Raw genomic sequence first — 20,065 nt, 5'->3', positions numbered from 1 at the left:
AATCACTGAGATTGTCACATTTATATTCCTCTTTCAGGTTCTGTATACTGAAGAATAGAGGGGTGATGCAGCAGAATTATAACTGCTTCTACTGACATAAAAATTCCCTATGCACCCACTCTGTTGGAAATTCTTAGGAATTTCTGTCTGAATACAATTTTTTCAATTAGTCCCTGATGAATGGCTGCTAGTAAGACCGATATGTACGTTTCAATATTTTCAACATAAGTAAATAGCGTAATAAGTAATTAAACTGTTATTAATAACATATCCATTTATATGACCAAATAATTGCTTTCTAGAGGTAAACGTGTCTTCTAGAGGCTAATAAATCTCCAGGAATTTGAAGAGTCTAAAGAGAAGCAGACTATCGTATGCAAATGTCCATACTGGACAGATGAAGGAAACCAAAGGATACCAACCCAAAACTTCATAAAAACCAGCTGTCCACAAGTACTCTGCATCCAAAGATGGAAAACTTGCCAATTCAGTGAGCACAAAATACCTTGCAGACATCAGCTGTTTCCTGTTGGGGTTTACACTGAAAGCTAACTGTGGCACTAGGGATGCCTGGCTTTCTTGTACTGATGTCACATGAACATGCAAGTCCAGGCTTAGGTAGGGGCAAACACATTCCCTCTGGGAAATGCTGGATCCTTATGCTTAAGGATACAAGGAAAATCAGACTGCTGACAGGAGTGCATGGCCACATACCCTGCAAGATATGCACCTGGGGCTTCCAGGCTGCTCAACACAGAACCCCACTTCCATCTGGGTCTTGAGTGAAGCTCTGGGACATTCTTGCGTCTTGATGCACATCCAAGAACCAGCAGTCCCTGTTCAGCCTTTGAGTTGGTGCCCTGATTTTCTTCCAGGATAATCCCACGAAGTTGCTTGCCCAAAGCAACATTCCTGGGATTTCCTGATTTGGCTCCCTGGACTAATCCAGTCCTCGACAAACAGACCTGGAAGGAGACCTGGAAGCCTTCCCAAAGCATCGGACATGGGGAGGCTGCTCTGGAACATGAAATCCTGAGAGTGCTTTGCAGCTACTGCCTGAAAGCTGACATGGAGCAGCACAGCAACCGAGAGGGATGTTTAAACAGTTGGCAGCTGTCAAGATCTTTTGGAGTATATTCTGTATTGGAAGTACTACGAGCCATTGTTTCAGAAAAATAATTTTGGTTTGGAATTTCTGGCTCATGGGAGAATTTTTCTGTTTTGTTTTGAGTTTTAAAAGATGAATCAGAATGAAACCAAATTTTGTAAGATGAATTTCCCACAATCTGGAAACCATGGATGTTGTTCAGTGTGCCCTTTCTATCAGTAACTAACTTGAGCAAAAGGATCAGCTATGTTTACATTTGGAAAGGATGTGGATAATAGAGAATACTAACTTTTAATGGCTGGTGACAACCTCAAGACATTTAAAGTACTATGGTTTAAAATAATGCAGTACAAAATATTGCTTCTCATTAGCATACAAATTGGTCTGTTAAAATCTTTAAATATATTTACGTGATCATTAGTTTTGCTCACATGGCAGGGAAGACGGCATTAGTAAGCATTTCTGTGAGGCCTTTTTTTTACCCATTTCCACAAACTCTTGAAATTCTTACAGGGAAAAAGTCCTCTTAAATCAATGCCAATGCCCTACTGACAGAGTGCAACTGAGTAAGAGTCTGCCCCTTAGTATGTTAATTATCAGCTGAGGCAGGATATCTGAGACACATCAGACTGTATCACCTCCAGGGCTGCATAACCAAAGGAGAAACTTTGCCTTTTAGCATGGTGCTGGCTGATAATAATAAGTGGGCTGAATCATATTGCTATGTCATGAGCTCGTCTACCATGTAGTGATCTGTTTGCAGGGCTGAACTCACTTTGTGGTAACAGCTACACAGAATCTCTGCCAGTTTGTCATTGTTCCATCTGAATTACAAAGGGGGAGGCTAGTGGAGGAGGAAAGATACCAAAAAGAAAAAAAAAAAAAACAAAAATGAAGAAACACAAAACAGAAAATGAAAGAATGAAAAAAAAAATCTCCAATACAAAACCCAGTTTTCCCTCCTTGCCTTATGTCTTCCTGTTTTGTCAACTAATCACTAATTCCCCTCCTAAACTGTTCTAAACAGGTTCCTTTAGAGTGTCTCCCATTTTTGACTACTTCAGGTCTTTCACATTATTTCACTGAGGTGTTTTATTGCTAGTGGAATAGCAGCATTCCAAGGCTGTCCTTTGTATTCCTTCACTACTTCCAGAGGAGACAGAGTCAGCTCATATACATTCAAATTATATACAATTATAAAACACCCTCTTACAGTCCTGGACAGTATAAGCACTTTTAAGAATTTTAATAACAGTTAGGTCCAAGCCAAGTGAAAACAAGTCACTTCAGTGGGGAAGACCCCCTCTTAATCAGGCTTGTCCTCCATCTCAGTGTACTGATTGCAAATAGACAGGGCTAAGAAAAAGCATAGCAGCAGTTTCAGGTAAAAGCTTGATAGATGAGTACGGTGTAATAGTTGTTCTTGTTACAGTTTTTCAGGTTAGCATGTTCTGTGAAAAATTAAAAGCAAAGCAAAACATAACAAGATCTTCCAAACTTCCTCCCCTCCCTCCCATTCTGATAGGAGATGACAGAACGAGGAGGATAATCCAGGAAGGAACTCACCATTTGGGAAGACATTAATACATATACAAACACTGGTATTTCCTCCTTATGAATGCCCTTTATATGACAGAGCTGTCCAAACAGTACTTAAGGAGCAACCGCAACATGCCTGACAGACAGGCATGATAAGTTACAGCTCAAAATGTTTGCTTGCCAGACTGAAAGAGTGATTTTTTCTTTTTTCTCTCTGAAAATCCTTTAAGGTAAATTTGCTCCATGACTGCTGGCACACAGCCACTTTTCTATAAATTCATATTACAATGCTGTATTTCTAATGGACGGGGTATGGTGTTTTTCCATTTTGCTAATGAGAAAAGCGAAAGGCCATTACTTGTTCTGATTAAGATCCCGAGAGAAGAAATGTGATGTGTATATTACCAGGCCGTACGTAAAGGAAGTATGTGGCATTTTTAATCAATCACATGAAAGGTAGAAAGAAAAAGTCTTATCTGTGACTGCAGAGGAAGAAGATATAGGACGGAAAGAATCCACAGAAAGTGTCTTTAAAAGGTGACTTATGGGAATCAGTTATAATGATATTAGGATGATCAATGACTATGGCTACTGTCCGGGAAGGATGTAATTACCAAAATGAAAACTTTCAAATGGAAAGCCTGATCAAGGGCAGAGGTACTGTCCTATTTCTCAGAGCACTGTCAGCTCTCATCCAGGCAATGGATTACTGTGTCCCTCACAAACATTACCATACAACCAGGCTGACAAGTAACACACTTCCCTGGGGTGGCAGCAGACCCAGGGAATGAGGGGTTGTAAAACTTCGCATCCAGCTCAAAAACATAGGTAAGTCTTGGCCCAAAGGCAAACTGAAGATAAGGAAAGGCAAGGTGGGGAAAAGGGAAAACAGAAAAGAGAAAAGTCCCAGTCATGACTGGCCTTCAGCAATGTTCTGCATTGGCGCACATTTAAAAGAAAGGAAATGCTGTAGACATCCATATAGTGAGCTACTCATCAAAAAGGAGATCTAACAAAAAAATGTACCAATGTTCAGTTTGCAGAAGGATACTCTGGAATATCTGCTAAGATGTTTCTATGTGCAATTTCTACGTTTAATCCTGATGGCATAAAACTTTTTAAAAATTACACCTGATTGAAGTAGAAAGTCCAGAGACATTTTTTGATTTTTTTCTTCAATGTCTGTATAGTCACAGCTTGAAAACACTGCAAAATCCGTGCTCCAAATGGCAAATTAAATTACTAGAACTTGGAGATGGGTGTTCTAGGAGCAGACAAGATCCTTCAAATGTGTCATGATGCATAGTCAGAGCTGTAGACATATTTTTAATAATATATTACATTCACAGAATATTATACATCACTGCTGAGCATTAAAACTGACAAAAATTCGAACGTACTCATCCTCTCAAACAGCATTCCAGATTAATGAAATATTACTGTCAATGACTGCAAAACTGTAACAAGTGATAAGGCCAGTAGGATAAACTGTCTCGTGCACTCTCCCCAGTCTGTACTAGGGTATCTAGCTTTCCTCCATGGAACACCACTGCTTCTTTTAGATACTTGGGAATGCTTCAGGTAGATCCACCTGGGAATAGAAGAAAAGGCTCGAACACTTTTCCCTATCTGCCTTAAAATAATAGTCACAAGAAACACTGGGACTGTGAATCTGGAAAATATTTTCGACCCTTCCTTTCATCAGAAGGCAATGCTGGGAGATGTATTCTCTTAAATGACATTGATGACAAGGCATGTCACGTACAGTGTTGGGAAAAAATAAGAATCACAGCTGACAAAGCCCATTTACAAGCTATCAAACTAAAATTCAATCATCTTTAGCTTTCCTTACAGGCGTATATTTTAAAAAACCTCTCCACGGGCCCTAACAGGAGTTTTCAGTGAACTTTTCTGATCCCTGTGCTCCACTGACGTGAAAAGGAATAAATGCTGCACGAATGCACCTCAGCCTGTACAGGCAAGTAAGCAGGATGGAGAGAAACAGCCTGGCCTCTTCAAACGCTGCAGCCCAGTCAGCAAATTGTTTGTCTCAGGAGGATCTTGCAGAGTATCTATTTCTAGGCTAGACTATCCTTTCTGGGTTTTCTTATGCAGTTCTGGCTTTGGCGCATGGACTGACTGGAAAGCTCAGGCATTTTCATTTGGTGCTCATGGGTCAGCAAAATGTTCCCTTTCTACTTCCCTTTTACACTCAAAAAAAAAAAAAAAAAAAAGAGAAAAAAAAAGAAAAAAAGATTAAGTGCTGTGCAAATATTTGCAATGGAGAAAGTCTTAACTCCACGACACATTTTCTTGTCCAAGAATATGACAGAGATGACAAAATGGCCATTTTTCTATCAAATAAATTTATAACAACACCTTTAAAACCATTGGACTTTGCATGATTCACCTGACAAAGAAGGATTGCTGCTGACATATGAGTGTTATAGTGGACTCCCAAGATACACTCCTAAAATACAAATTAGCAGAGTTCACATTTAGAAAGTGTAAAACTGGTTATTCCTGAAACTAAATAAGGGCATTTGCAGATTCCTCTCACTTAACGGCTGATGTCAGGGACAATGAATTTAATCTTAGGATGGAGGAGTTGGGCAGGCTGCTGGCCTGCCCAGCCATAATATTCCCTAATAGCCTTGAAGGAATTGTAATTGTGAACTGAAACAGCATCTGCTTAACTCTCATCCTAGCCTCAGGACTGGAACTTTTTGCTTGTTGTGAAGGATTGTAAGAAAGACTACACAGAGCATGAAGTTGAAAACAGAGTGAAATTGAAACCATTAAATACAACCACCAAGACACAGCTGTCCATACTGCTAGTGAACTTAAGGAAATATAAATACCAAAATGTATTTGACATTCAAACAATTTAGAAGACTGAGTTGTTTGCAAACTTCCAGTTGAAAATCTTTTTCATCATTATTATACAGGACTGGTTGTTACAGATTATTCTGAGAGAAGTAAGCAAATTTCAGTGCTAGGCACGCTGAAGAAGTAACGAGTAAAGCCAAGAAAATATAATGCTGATCATGACATTCTACAGAAATTAATGAAAAGGAAAAATGGCTTTATAAGCCTTGAAATGTATTGCTCTTTTCTTTGCCTTCTGTTGCAGGTTAATTACTTTAAATTTTTTCATCAATCATTTTGATTTCTAATTCTCTTACACTCAGTTTTAAACAAATGATAGAAATTTCAGGAAAGTCAGTGGTCTTTTGCTCTCAATAGTTCAGGCACAAGCTATACAAATAAAATAAGGAAACCTCCATATTCAGCCAGTATCCATATGCTGAATGGAATTTGTTTCTACTATTTTCATATTTCCCATAATACATCAAGGAGATTCGAAGTTGTTGTTACTTATATTTTTAAGTTATAAATAAACTTTGTGTAATATAACAATTTGTCTAGAAGGTGTAAAGGAAAAAAGAAAACCTCAATTAAAATAAAATACAATTAATCCAGTTGTGGCCACCTTGATGAAGCAACCATTTGTTACCAGAAAACTAAGATTTCTGAGAAAAGTCCATTATCTTCACAGGAAGATAATCAGCCCTACTAATAGCTAGTTAGGAAAACCTGCGTATTAAAAGAAAGGTGGCAAAATAGTTTTTGCTAGAAAATTACATTTGGCTACTAAAATTTTGAGCACCAATTTGGATTTTGTGGATACAGGTAAGGTCATGGGTCGAATACCTTTATTGCCAAATACTCACTTTACCTTGTTATTATATTTTTGTCACTATGATTTTTGTCATTTTGACTAGCACTGGCAAAAATGGTAATTGTAAAGAGAACAAATACAACCCATTTTTTAGCTCAGTGCTGATGTTTCAGGTAGGAAGGGCTGGCAGCAGAGAAGAATGAAGGTTATATCTGTATTTTAGGAAGTGAATAGTCAGGTGACTTAGTGGATGAAAACAAAAGTCAGTCATAGCATCTTTTGGTCTATACTGCAAACCCCTCTTACAACTGCGGATGGCAGGCCAGAGAAAACAAACAGCATGAAGTTTATCAGTGACATCAGTTTGCACCATAGAAATATTATACTGATTTAAGGGAAACACTCAAGGGAAACACACTCAGCGCAGGAAAACAGGGAGTTGAGGCTGGCAAATGCACAAAAACTTGTACATTTAGATACTAAACTCTTAATAAACTGGCTGTTGCTGTATTACAATGCTAAAATTAAAAGGGCAAAATCAGTAGCATACCGGTGTGCCCATCACATTTGAAATCAATAATGAGTCCCAAAGGGTAGAGCAGTCCTCCAAAGGACCGGAAAAAGATTTGCCTTTTTGACATACAATTGCTCCCTGGACCCATCCAGATGTGATGCAGCTCTCATCTGCCACACAGTAGAAATCTGCCGTGTTCAACAGTTCATTTACCTTGCCAGAAAAACAACTCAGTTCAGCAAACTCCCAAATTCACTCAATGCAGCTGCCCTCAAACCCCTTGTTACAGTTTAATGAAATGTGCTGACTGAGCTGTTTCATAGTAAACATTAGTTATAGCAGAACTCTTCTCCCAAATTGAGTCTTTTAGGAGCAAGAGGATTCTACAGATCCATAGCACTGACACAGAACCACCCATAAATCACAAACAATAATAAAATACCATCTGAGGGCACAGAGGTTATTGCCATCAGCAGCTCCCTATGGAATTGTAAATCATTTGAACAAAGCTTGCCCTTTTCTTGAGAACTTCAGGCTGAATCACTGTATAGCTGGGATCCCAGTGTCTTATAGTGTATGAAGACTCTACCTTTAGTTCCTTCATTTAACCTTGTTTTACAAATGAGTTAACCCTGAACAGGCTGCTCTTTCCGGATGAAAATAAGAAAGATACCTCAAAAGTACTGGCAACTTATCTTAGCGGAAGCTTAAACCTTTGGGCTATCAACTTGCCAAACATCTGATAAGGCATGAGGATTAACTGTGAAATGCACTGTGCACTGAAGTTCAGTGGGATACACTGTGGAAAAAGGAGGTGAAATTCAATGGAATATTATTTTTGCAAGCATCTGCAGGCCCAGGCTCTTGCCTAACACACAGGCTATGTTATTTCTGTCACTGTGATTACAATATGAAACCTAGTGAACATCCTTAAAATTAAATTAACTTTCAACTCCATTGTGTGCAGTTTCAATAATGTGGCAACATGTCAGCCCCAGAAACACTGCAGCATCTATAATGTAGTGTCTCTTCGAAGTCCCAGTGCCCCTGGAAGTGTAGTTTTCCCTATGAGAAAACACTGGGAATGTAGTTCAAAGGTTGCTGTTCTGAGTAGAAACGTTTTGCTTAACAAAATGTACCCATCCCACTGAAAAAAAACCAAAGACAAAAGCAAGCATTATAGTTACTAATCCACACATACTGAAATAAGTCAATCTTAACTCTTGAACACAAATTTTTTTTGTAAGTGAATACTGTGAATGGTCACTTGCAACATATGTTTACTCTTTGACTGTGCAAAATGCAGACATCATAAATATTATTTGCATGTACAGCACTTTTCTGAGTCTTGGTACAGCATACTCGGCAATAATTTTCAGAAGCTTTTACAATTTCCTGAATTCTCGTTACTTAAATGAATAAAAAAATAAAGATTAAATTATATTACCTGTTTTGAATTGAAATAACAATATATTTTTGCAATGAAAAACAGAGGCTGAAGATGAAAAAAGGCTGTTGGACCATTGATCTGTTTTTGTGTCAACATCTTGAAAGTCCCTACTGCAGATTTTAAGGTGTTTGGCCCAGTTGAGTTCTAGATGTCCCAAACAGTGACCTTTCATGGTTAATTTCAAACACTAGTCTAGCTCTCAATATATTAGCATTTTCTGCAAGATATTCATGTTTTCACTATTTCACCTTCATATCCTAATTTATATTGTTGACACCATTACAACCATTTCCTCTTTTCCATTGATGCCCTTCACATACCTACACTGTATTACAAGCTACTGTTGTTTACCTCCTTTGCTCCCTTTTCTTTCAGCTAAAGTTTATGGCATTTGCGATTGAAGTTGATACAATTCAAGTACTTCACCTTAGACAGAACTGGTATTGTGTGAAGGACTGAAAGAGGGCTTAGTACAGAGTAGTTGTTCTTCCGTGTAATACATCATGTTGTTCTTTTCCATTAAAGATACAGGCCCTTCAAGGATTTCATGACTTCTTGCTGTGCTTACATGCACTTGTAACATGTGGAGACATATCACAGGCCTTGTTTCCCAGCTCTTGGCAGAGAAGAGCTGTGGAAGCCACCAACTCTGGGAGACATTTGTTGCTTTTCACAGTTTTGAAAAAAACCCCTCACCTCTCTAAGATCCTCAAACTTGTCTTGGGTTACAGAACCCCCTAGAGCTTGTCTGCGCCATTATGATATGGATTCATTACTTCTATAGAAAGCCATATTCATAATTTATGTCAGAATCACTGAAGTCTAAACACAGGCAGGATAATTAAAAAAAGTTTCACTCTAATAAGGCAAAGAGATATGTTCTTGATTACAGAATGAAAAACATTTACAAAAAAAGAAAGGCATCAAGAAAATACAGATGACAGACCTAAAATTTGGAGTACTTTTGGTTTCCACCTTTTATTGAGTTTGTCAGATGTAGGTGTCAGGATGCTTCTAACCTAGAATTATTTACAGCTTTTTTTAACCTATTATTTGTTCCTCTTTTCTACCTCCCTGTCTGCTAAATAAAGAGCCTCTTTCAGCTAAATCTTATACAAATCACTAAAGCCAAGCCAAAGCAAACTAAATTAACCTTCTCTCCCCAAAACCTGCCTTGCTATTTGCACAATTTAACATGAATATGTGTGAACATACACTTTTTCCCTCTTAACATTCAAAGTTTTTAGGTGAATGATCTAGAAAAATGAGTAGCTAGAAAAATGAGTTTGCAATCTTGGCTCATCTCTAGCAGACATATGAACAAATTTCTGGGTGTATAAATAAAGGTAAGCCTTTTGGGGAAGGTTATGCTGTAGACCACTAACTGTATGTCAGACACTATTAATTTTATGGCTTTTGGTGTCTATTCATTATTCCAAAATACAGAAGTTCATTTTACATGAAGTGCATGGCTATCATTAAATAGCAAACATGCTTTGGAAGAAGTGGCTTTGAACTACATTACTATTGTCCTTAAATGTCCTTTAGGTAGCACTTCCAGAAACCACAAAATAGAACTACAGCAGTCACATGTAGGAAAATATATGAGAAACAAGACTCTAAATATTCAAGTTCACAGATACATGATGCAAGCTGCAAATTAATTACATGAATGACATTTGTCTGATGATGAAAATGAAGTTATATAGTTATGGCTTTTCTGGCTGATATTTTCTGCTTTGCTGATTCATCACTGTTGCTCTGTGTTAATTTAACATCACCACAACCAGGGAGTTGAGTGCTTCTCTGAAAGGGAATCTGGGCTGTTGTCACTTTGAGTCGGTAGCTGATACCTCAAAGAGAGGCAAGGAGTCCTCAACAAAAGCACTTCCTATTTGTGGAAGTGTCATGTGAAGGTAAAATTTAACACACAATAAAAGCTACTGACACTCTCTGCTTGTACGAAGGGCTGCTTGAACCAGAAAACGAATTCCTTCCATTGGTGTTCATCCTCCTTTTACATTCCCCTTTCTCTGCCTATGTCAGGCCGTGGCTTCAAAGGTAGGCACAACTTACACATAAAGGCAAACAGTAAGCCACTGCCAACAAATGGTGGGAATGTAAAGCTGAATTCAGAAGAGGAACACTGCAGAAATTGAAATTTATAAACTCTTATTAATTAAAAAATATGATCTAACGACAGCTATGGTCAAATATAGACTGAAACCTCTGCTGAGACAGCTGATATAAAGACCCTCCTCTACGCAGGGGCTGATCAGCCCAATTCCTGCAAGAATCTGTGGGATTTCAGGATGGCCCCAAAAGGGAAAGGATCCCAGCCTTCCCTGTTCATCCTGGCAGGTGTTTGGCCTATACTGTCAAGATTTTTTCCACCCTACTGCTGCACCTGCAAATGTTTCCTTATAGAAACGTCAAATCTATTTTTTAAGATTGCTAACCTATTTGTCTCAATAATAGTTAGTGGCAGTGGATTCTGCAAATTGATTCAATGCATCCAAAAGTTATTTGTTCCTTGTTGACTGCTTGGAATCTGGTGCTTTTCCATTGCACTGAGTGCCCCTTTGTTATCTCAAATTATGCATCAAGCAGATTGGAGCTGCCTTTCAAAAGGCTGTTTGGGAAGAAAGGTGCAGGAAGACCTATCTGTTTTTTTATAAACCTCAAGGGAGCTTATGCTGTTCTTCTTTGCAACAAGAATAGTTTCTACTTAAGCGGACCTCCTGCCCCAGACAGCCTCACGTTGTTAATCACTTGCATTTGCCAGGGACCTTGGCTGAGTAAATGGACAAGGATGATTTTAGTTGCAGCATGAACTAAGGTAATTCCACTTGCAGTGGGTTCAGTCACATATTTTCCACACAAGCAGTAACTGAAACAGTCAGTCAATAAATAAAATAAAAGAGCTTTAAGATTAACACCTGATAACATGAAAGGCACAAGACTGTAAAGAAACTTTGCTCCTGTAACTCTCCAGGGACCTTCTGACATACAATTAGAATAACAGAGTGCTTTCTGAACAAGGATCTGAACATCAGGGGAATGCAATGATGTTTCAGCTCTGTGTAGCTGTAGTATGTGCAAATAGAATTGCAGATTAAACATAAAAAAACCCCTACCCTATCTAACAAAGCAGTTATTCTGCTGAGGCCTTTAGGTGACATTTTAAACCACTGGTGACCATGGAGTATCCAAAGGAAATAAAAGATAAAAAACTTATAAAAAGCTTGTTGTTCCATTGAAGGGTTCTGGAGATATCATCAAGCTCCACTGGCAACAAAAAGAACCAACAAAGTGAAAGATAAGACTGATGTACCTGTGTAACAAGCCTGTTATTCCAGCGAGAGATAACTGGTGATACTATAAACCAGGAAAGCTGAGTTAGGGTGGTTTGCAGTTTCAATAGAATCCCACATTACATAAATGCAGTTCTTCCACCTGACTGCATTTTTAATGCAGAGGTATCTAGAACAATTAATTTTTTTTAGTAGGTTTTTTGCTTGATTGTTTAAAAAGTGCAAGGGAGTGCCTATTATGTTCTTACATTAGGAGCTGAAAGCTGAGTGAACTGTCTGCAGGAGTGAAGAACAATTAAGCAGCACACTTGAGCTAGCAGTTTTAGTAAAAATCTGGCTTCTACTTACTCTCCCATTGGTGTGAGCCTCAAAGGTTTAAGATGAAACAAGACTATGGTAAGGCAGTTCCAAAAGAGAGGGAAAAAAAAGAAGCTGGAATTACCCCTCTGCCAACAAGGAGTAACAAAGGCCGCCTCAATCTGTTAGATGACACTGGAACCCAAGTGGTATCTGAAATGGATGCTAACAGGAGGGAGGGGAGAGAAAGCCAAATCCAGAAAGTGCAGAACAGAAAACTTCCTTCAGGAATGAGCAGCAGAGGAGAAAGAATAGAGCAAATCTTCTTCCCACTGAAGAGGCAGATTATTGCTGCTGACGGCCAAACATGGAAGTGCTGCAGTAAAAGGCAGCCAAGCAACAGGGAGTGAAAACAACTATCTGACTGCTCATTTTTTATATTTCTAAAGGTTTTTGTATTATATCCACTCAGGCATCAATCACAACTTTATTAAACCACAAAACAGATGTCAGTTCAATGGCTGTATCGGAAACATTTTGAATGACAGGCTGATGATGGAACAATTCCAGCCTCCATACATTATTAAACACATACTAATGCTGCTCTTTCAATGCTGCCCTTACAGGCTCAATCACTCTGTTCTGCCTCTATGGTACTTTTTTCAACAACAGACCTAATTGCAGATGAATATTACATAGGGAAAACAAAACTTACTGTAATAAATAATGATACTAAACTAGTAAACAAAAGAAAAAATTCCATGTTAAAACTGGTTGTCTGTCTTCACATTATGTTTCCTGGCATTGAAATTTTATTTTAATACAATTGTAGGAGCTGAGTGTGGGTTGTCACCTCACTCAGAATATTCAGAGTTATTGCTTTTTTGCTGCAATCTTAACAAAATTTATGCTTAGGTTTTCTTTACATGCTTGCCCAAAGCCAGTGCACACGTACAAATGCTTTCTGATCTTTTTGAGTGAAGAGGTAATACGAAAAATACATATAAATATGGCAGAAAGAATTTGTCTGGCAGATTCCAGATTCCACCCCTCTGCTTAACTCCAGATTTCAGGCAGATTGAGGAGGTGATCATAGCAGCACACCTGCCTCTCAATTCATCAGTAATATAAATTGTATTTTCACTAGCAAAAATTAAATTGATTTTCATAAGGGCAGAGAGGAATTATGTTCTTGGTGGGTGAAGCACAAGGCACAGTAAATGGGAGATGCAAATGCTGCACAAAAATCTCTCACAGAAACATAGGGTTGACTTGCCACAAACCGCAGATCAGTACTCCTCTCTTCCCCGGTGTCCTATACTATCCTTTGACCTGGAATATTTGCTGCAGCTGTATGTTTTCATGATGTGGGCAGTGAAATCAAGTAAAGATGGATTTGGGGTCTTCACTTGCCCTGGCATCTTGATAGCCATAGTGCATCCTCCTGATTAAGGAGTGTTTAGTATAGCAGAGATGTCCGATTTTATGCAGACAATTCAATAATAGATAAGAAATGAGAATATTAAAAAAAGAGAATACAATAAAATACACATTCTTTGGGGGTTCTGGAGAGAAAGAAAACTTTCCTAAACAAAATTCTTTGTGCTTTCTGGTCTGTGCTTACTGCAGCCAGTTACTGAAGGCTTCCCATAGCACAAGGGAAAGGCAGCTGGCTGTGAATGTGTCTGTAGGAAAACTGCTCTGTTTTGGCTGCTGAATTGGATGGTCTCAGCTGGAAGCAAGCAGCCCTGCCAGCATTTAGCAAAAAATGTCCTCCCAGGGCTGGTGACTAAAAACTCAAGTGCAGGCATTGATGGAGGCAGCTGCCCACAAAATTCCTTTGGGTTTTAAAGTGTGCTTCAGGACTAAGAGATCAAAACTCAAGTGCAGTTTCTGGTGTTGAGGCAGGAATTGGCAGAGGCCACTCTTACACAGGTAATTTGCCTCACTGAAGGGCTAAAGAGTGCTCCTCCATGAAGGGTCACTCCTGTGAAATGGCTCCAGCCTGGGCATAGTATTTTAGAGAGCATCCGAAGGCAGAGTAATTCCCACAAGATATGAGGCATGCATAGGCCCTTAAGTTATTTCTCTAACTTACTCACTAGAGAATAGATTTTCTTTTGAACCAGTATTTTAGAAACCCAGCATTCATCCTGAATTGGGCAGGTTTGGAAGTGGGTTTGAAGTCAACTTACACTTAAGTGACCACAGAGGTCTGCTTTGGATGAAATATGTGTTAATTAGCAAAATGGTTTGTCTAAGGAAGTGAACGTATGAAAGCCTTTTAAAACAAACCGCTTTACATACTGCAAGCTTTAAATTAAATTGGGACAGTTACAGCCAACACTGAGCAGAACTGTTTGTGACTTTCTGGTTTGTTTGTTTCAAACAATCTGTCTGATCTCTTGAATGACAGCTAGTGGCTCTTTATGGCACCCTCTTGCACAGTTTTAAGGATAAAATTAAAAAATATATTCAGAACATAAACATACAGTTTTTGTCTTATAACTCACATAAAACTTAGTCCTGCTGAGGTATTCACAAGAGCATGGTTTGGACTCTGTTGAATTTGTCAAGGCTTCATGCTCAATGCTTCTCTCTGAACTGAAATTCAGACTTCAGAATAAATGAAGTAAAATTATGTCCAAATAAATCATATGTCTAAATAGGTTGTCCCTTCCCTTCACATTGTTTTTCAGTAACAGAACGCATTAGCAAGATACAATTTCAAGTCAGGATGGAAACATCCAACAAAACTGCTATCGGCAGCCCAAATCCTGACACTCTCCCTTTAATTCCTGACAGGAGGAATTCCTGATGACCTCCATGATTATCCTGCTTGCATGAGGAATTTAACTGAATATGGTGCTGGTGGTGTTTTTGCAAAAAAGAAATCCTATATGTGATAAAACGGGTGTCATCTGAGATTTATGAGAAACCGTGGATATTGTAACAGCCATCAATCATTTACTCTTTCTTGCCCTTTAAGTTTTGTGTTAATGATTTAGGAGTTTTAAAGATACTAAACATAAATCTATATGGTATATAGATACATTCTGAATGTATTTCATAAGTTATCAGGGAATGCTGTGACCTTGAAAGACAAGACTGTGTAAAGAGCTAGGAAAAGGAAGGAAACATCTTCTTTCGGTTGCAGTAAAATAAATTCAGGATCTTATTATTGCCCTCTAGCTCACCCACTGCCTTTCTGAGTCCGTCCCCTGTCTCCCCAAATGATTTGTTACAACAACCATTGTAATAGTGTCACAAGAGAACATTACCTGGGACTTTCATAGCAGTAAGACTGCAAGAAAACGATCACAGAAGACAACGTGCATAAAAGTTGTAGAAATTAAAATGACAGACAGAAGGAAAAATTCACAGGAGCTGCCCAGCAGCATTTTCTATTTCCTTGTCTTAATTTCTAAACACACTTTTGAGAGGCAGTAATTACACATGCAGAAACTCTCATGAGTCCTCATGCTTGCTGCAATTTCATGTCTTCAGAGAGGAAAAATGCTGATATTAGATCTGAGATGCAATTCTTACATCTTTTGACTATTGAATTAAATATTTAAAATATCAGGAATAAACAATAAAACATCATCTTTAAGTTTTGTCAGAAATAAAACCACAAGTCTCAGATCTTAACAGAGGCTTTTCTAAATAAGGGGGAAAGAAAGTGGAGTTAAGTGGTTAAATGGACACAGAGGGCTAAGTAAGCTTGTACAGATGCAACTTTACTCAGTACCTCTTCAATTTTTAAAAAATGTTGTAAAAAGATGCTCTATCGATTAGTATCAAGTAGTAGACTGGAGAAAACCAAAAAAATTCTAAATACATAATAGAACTTTCAAGTAATTATTATGTAAAGAGCATATGTGATAAAGACATAAAAGTGTAATGCTTATGCCTGCACTTTCTTAAAAATATACATGTTCATGCAGGGTGCACACATTCACATGTCAAACCACCACTTATTTTGTGAAGGCTTTTGTACTTTTCAAATACTTGTAATAATTTTTATTGACAGTATTTTTTACCTTTCTCTGACTCTGGGGGTGTTACTTGAATCTGACTTACACAGCTTAAAGAGAAAATAATTGTTGAAATATGCATTTTTAAATATAGTATACTGGAAACACAGCTGACTTTCACCCAAAATCACATTTCTGAGCCTGGAGCAAATGATGGCTGCTGTATGATGCCTGGAGCATAGCTGGCTGCTATGGTTTAGAAGTGAGTAGTGGATCCTACCATGAAGCCAGAACTCCCATTTCCTAGAGGTATAAAACTTTCTAGATTGGCATGAAAGAAATTTCTGATTAAAACCCTAATATTTACATAAGAATTAGTACAGATAATTCCTGCTAAGTACAGAGTAGAATTTTGTTGACCTGCTGTTTTACTACTCATACTACTTCATAATTTTTGTCCTATAATACCTAATGCTGACTGTATGACTGTTTTAGAAACATATCTGTAAACACATTTGCATGACATAGCAATATGAGGATATTGTTTGTGCCATACATTATGTTTCCATCGTAATGAAAAGCACTTTGATATCTTTGCTCAGACAGGGCCAGAAATCTCTGGATATGGAGAAAAATCAAAGTAAACCACTGCAATATTAAAATGGCAAAAAGGTGAAGCACTGAAAACCTGCGAGCAATAAACTACCTTGAGAAACTCAGTAAGCAATGAATGCTTTGCAATACAGAAAGTAAATAGTATAATATATCTTCTTACCGTTCCCGTTGTGCCCAAGGAAAGGTGGTTCATCTGTTGGGTCAGAGGGCCCATCATGCTTGCTGGCTGCATTGACATAGTGTGGTCCATTGTCGGCGTTATCACAGCACCCTAGAAACACACATCATTTACACTTCAACATTTCACTTAAAAAGAAAGGAAAAAGGCAGCATTCTCTAAATGAGTGAACCTGACTGAAAACTTGACAGGAATCTTAAGAGAGACTAATATACCTGTCAGAGGAAATATGTTTTGTTCCTATTGACAACCAAGCTACCCACATGTATTATTTGTACTACTAATGAGGCCATTTTATGTCAGTTCCAATTAAATGTCAATTTTTACTTTGTTGCTTCTGACAAACAAATGCATATATTCTTTCTATGATGAAGGCTACTGTACATTGCAAAATGCCTGTCATTTCTGTTTCTTTCATATCATATATATATAACAATCTTACAGACAAAACACATATGTCCCCAATTTCCTCAGACTTCTGAAAACTTTAGTCTCTGAGATCTTCATCCTATTATGGTTATTATCTTGGATTTTTCCAGTCTGAATTAAGAACATGACACTTTATAGCCCATTAAGTAAGACCAGCTATTGACAGTAAGTTTGGTAATGACACCCACTTAAAACACATACACAGTGTCTAAAAGCATTTTTCTTCTCCACATGAAAAAAAAAGGACATTAATAACAAGCAGCATATGAACTAAAGCCAATGCAAAACTTTGAACAGAAATGAAACAAAAAACATGTCAGAGGAGCTTTGGAGAAAGCTTCTTTGCCATTCATATTCTGGGGTTTTGCTCTCCTACTCCCAAAGGTACCATGCGGGTAACACCATGCCTTAGTGAAGTGTTGATTCTCTTCAGTTTTATGGTGTAAAATACTATTTCCTGTGTTGTTAGAGAAAGTCAGAAACAGTAGTCCACTCTTCTTCTTGTAGGTAGTGAAATGAGGAATTTCAGCCATTTCTGCCTACCAAATAATAGCTCTACTTTGTGCATATGTATGTTTGTGTGCACACATTATAAATTTGCACAATCACATTACATCTATGCAAAGTGTGGAAAACACAGCTGAACATATTTGCTTAATAAAAAAGGAAAAATGACATTTTTTTTCCATTAAGATTACTGACAAAATCCACCTCTGAACAGGAATTTTAAATAAACTAGTTCCAGAAACCTCAGCACACCTGTTCTAACGTGCCTTTCTCCCCTTTATTACTGCACAGCTATGTGACTGCATTGCCGAGGATCTGATAAGAAGCAAAAGATTTCAAATTTTCAGTCACAAATAAAAAATAACCAAAAATAAAAAATGCTAGGGAAGTATCAATTAATTTTTTCTCACCTTCCAGCAATATTTTGTCTATGCACATCCTATCTGAGAAGTAGATTATGCAGTCTCTGTGAACTCATTATTTGCATGCAATGGTAAAGAGGAAGTAGGCTCAGCTTGGTCAGCCCTTTTTGAAACACCCTCAGCATATGAAATACATACATGCTTGTTTTATGTCACACAGCACATTACATTCCTCGCACTGACAAGAGTCCCCAGAGAAATTTAGCAAATTATAGAAGCTAGCTTATATATAATATCTATCATGGTTCCAAAAAAAAAGCTTATAAAACAAGCTGATCAGTGTGCAAGTATCAAACCTGCAGTACTTGCGAACACTTTGGCCTCTTTCTTGGCTATATTAAATTGCACTGGTTTACACTGATTAACCCATTGATCAAGTAATTCTAATGAACTACCACAAGGCTATCCTTCTTCTTGTTGGCACGGGTCCTTACAAATCAAGATAATCATAAACTTTCACCACAAAATTTCTTTCAGCATAGTAAAATTAATATTTTATTCAAAAAGCCCTTCTTTCTTCCTTAAGTGACATTTCTCTTTCATGCTTCTCTATTTTCCCTGAAAATCTACCCTTTTGCTGAAAGTCTGAATGCAAATCTATGGGGCATACACTCATCCAAGCCATTTGGCAGTCTTTGCATAGTAGATTCAGTGCAAGAGTCTGAAGTAGCACCATACCCAAGGAAAACAATGTTCTTGCTGTATGTTCAAAATCAGTGGTCTGGGATACCACACAGTCAGAAGAGTTCTTGGTGTTTGGACACCCACCTGCACTTTTTGGTTACGGTAATTGTAAGTTTTGTGCAGACCAAATCTGTCAACTGATAGACAGTTCTCAATTCCCTCTAGAAGCAGTTTGCTCCTTTGGCTTAGAGATGGGGAACTGCCTCAGGGCTTTCTGTGACAGACAAGGTGAGCTTCCACTTGTGATGTGTGATGGGGGTAAGCAGAAAGTCACACCGACACCACAGCTTCATACAGCCTTGCACTGCCAGCAGTAGTGGCTGCGATTAATTTAGGATGTCCAAGAGCCTTAAAACAGCAAGCTTTCTTTGCAAAGATGTTTATTGCAAAGGTATGGTTGGAGGAACTTGCTGTGATTACAGACGTGACAGACGGATAGCTATTCCTGTGTATAAATTCAAGAACTTGGAAATGAAGATGGGGCAGTGGTGAAGGAAAACTTATGATTTAGTGTAGCAAACACATGTGCCAGACACGCAGTGTAAAAATCTGACAGCAAATGTCTTTCAGTAAATAAGAAGACATACAGGTTTTGCAAATAAACTATTAAAAAAATATGGACTTGAAAGGAAACATATCAAGGATAAAAAAAAAAAAAAAAGCTTAAAGGCAGTAAACATATTATTTTTAAATAGAAAATACATACATTTTAGTCCCTAAACACATACTGTTTAATACATTAGGAAAAAAGAGTTGGGAAAACAAATCAAGTATTTGCAGCTTTCGTAAAACAGCTTAACATATTTGAAGTTGACAGCTACCTAGAGCAGAGAATTACATGCATTTGCCAGACCATTAATTCACCAGAGTTTGCAGAATCCTCTTGTGATCACATAGGGAAAAAAAATTACACTTAATTAAGGAAATATCATCTGGTTGTTAGGGCAACACTCAGTCTCCGGACCACAATGCATTTCATAATACATCCTGTCAAGTACATTCATATTCAACTTATTTAGCTGTAGAAGACAACAATGTCTTGCATCAGATGTTGCCATCATATTAAAAGTAATTTGATTCTTTTCAGTCTGTAATAGGTATTTGCTGATAATCATCCACTTGGCGATTGGCAAAAGCTACAGCAAACATTTTTCATCTTCATCTGTTTGGATGTCTGATTTCAGTGAGTTTATAGAGACATCTTAGCATGGCATAATACTACTGAAGGCCCAGCTTAGTTGATAAAACCTGTAGAAGAAATTATGATGAGGTTTTTGCCACTGCCTTTTCCAAAAGTATTTGGCCTGCCGATTATTTAAGTATGCCCTGTTGTCTCAGTATGATTAATA

General features: G+C 37.9%; 1 protein-coding gene across 15 annotated transcripts in view; it reads right to left on the bottom strand.

The window, feature by feature from the left end:
- Positions 1–20,065, bottom strand: part of RBMS3 (RNA binding motif single stranded interacting protein 3) — a 721,711-nt gene that overhangs the window by 20,463 nt on the left and 681,183 nt on the right. For all 15 annotated transcript variants that reach the window (XM_065666137.1, XM_065666135.1, XM_065666138.1 and 12 more), the window contains one exon: positions 16,657–16,767. In XM_065666137.1, the coding sequence (XP_065522209.1) occupies positions 16,657–16,767 (111 nt within the window). The remainder of the gene's footprint in view (positions 1–16,656; positions 16,768–20,065) is intronic.

This window comes from Lathamus discolor, chromosome 2 (genome assembly GCF_037157495.1).
Source record: "Lathamus discolor isolate bLatDis1 chromosome 2, bLatDis1.hap1, whole genome shotgun sequence".
Taxonomy (NCBI): domain Eukaryota; kingdom Metazoa; phylum Chordata; class Aves; order Psittaciformes; family Psittacidae; genus Lathamus; species Lathamus discolor.
Note: the sequence above shows the minus strand (reverse complement) of the source record. Positions and strands in the feature narration are given on the sequence as shown.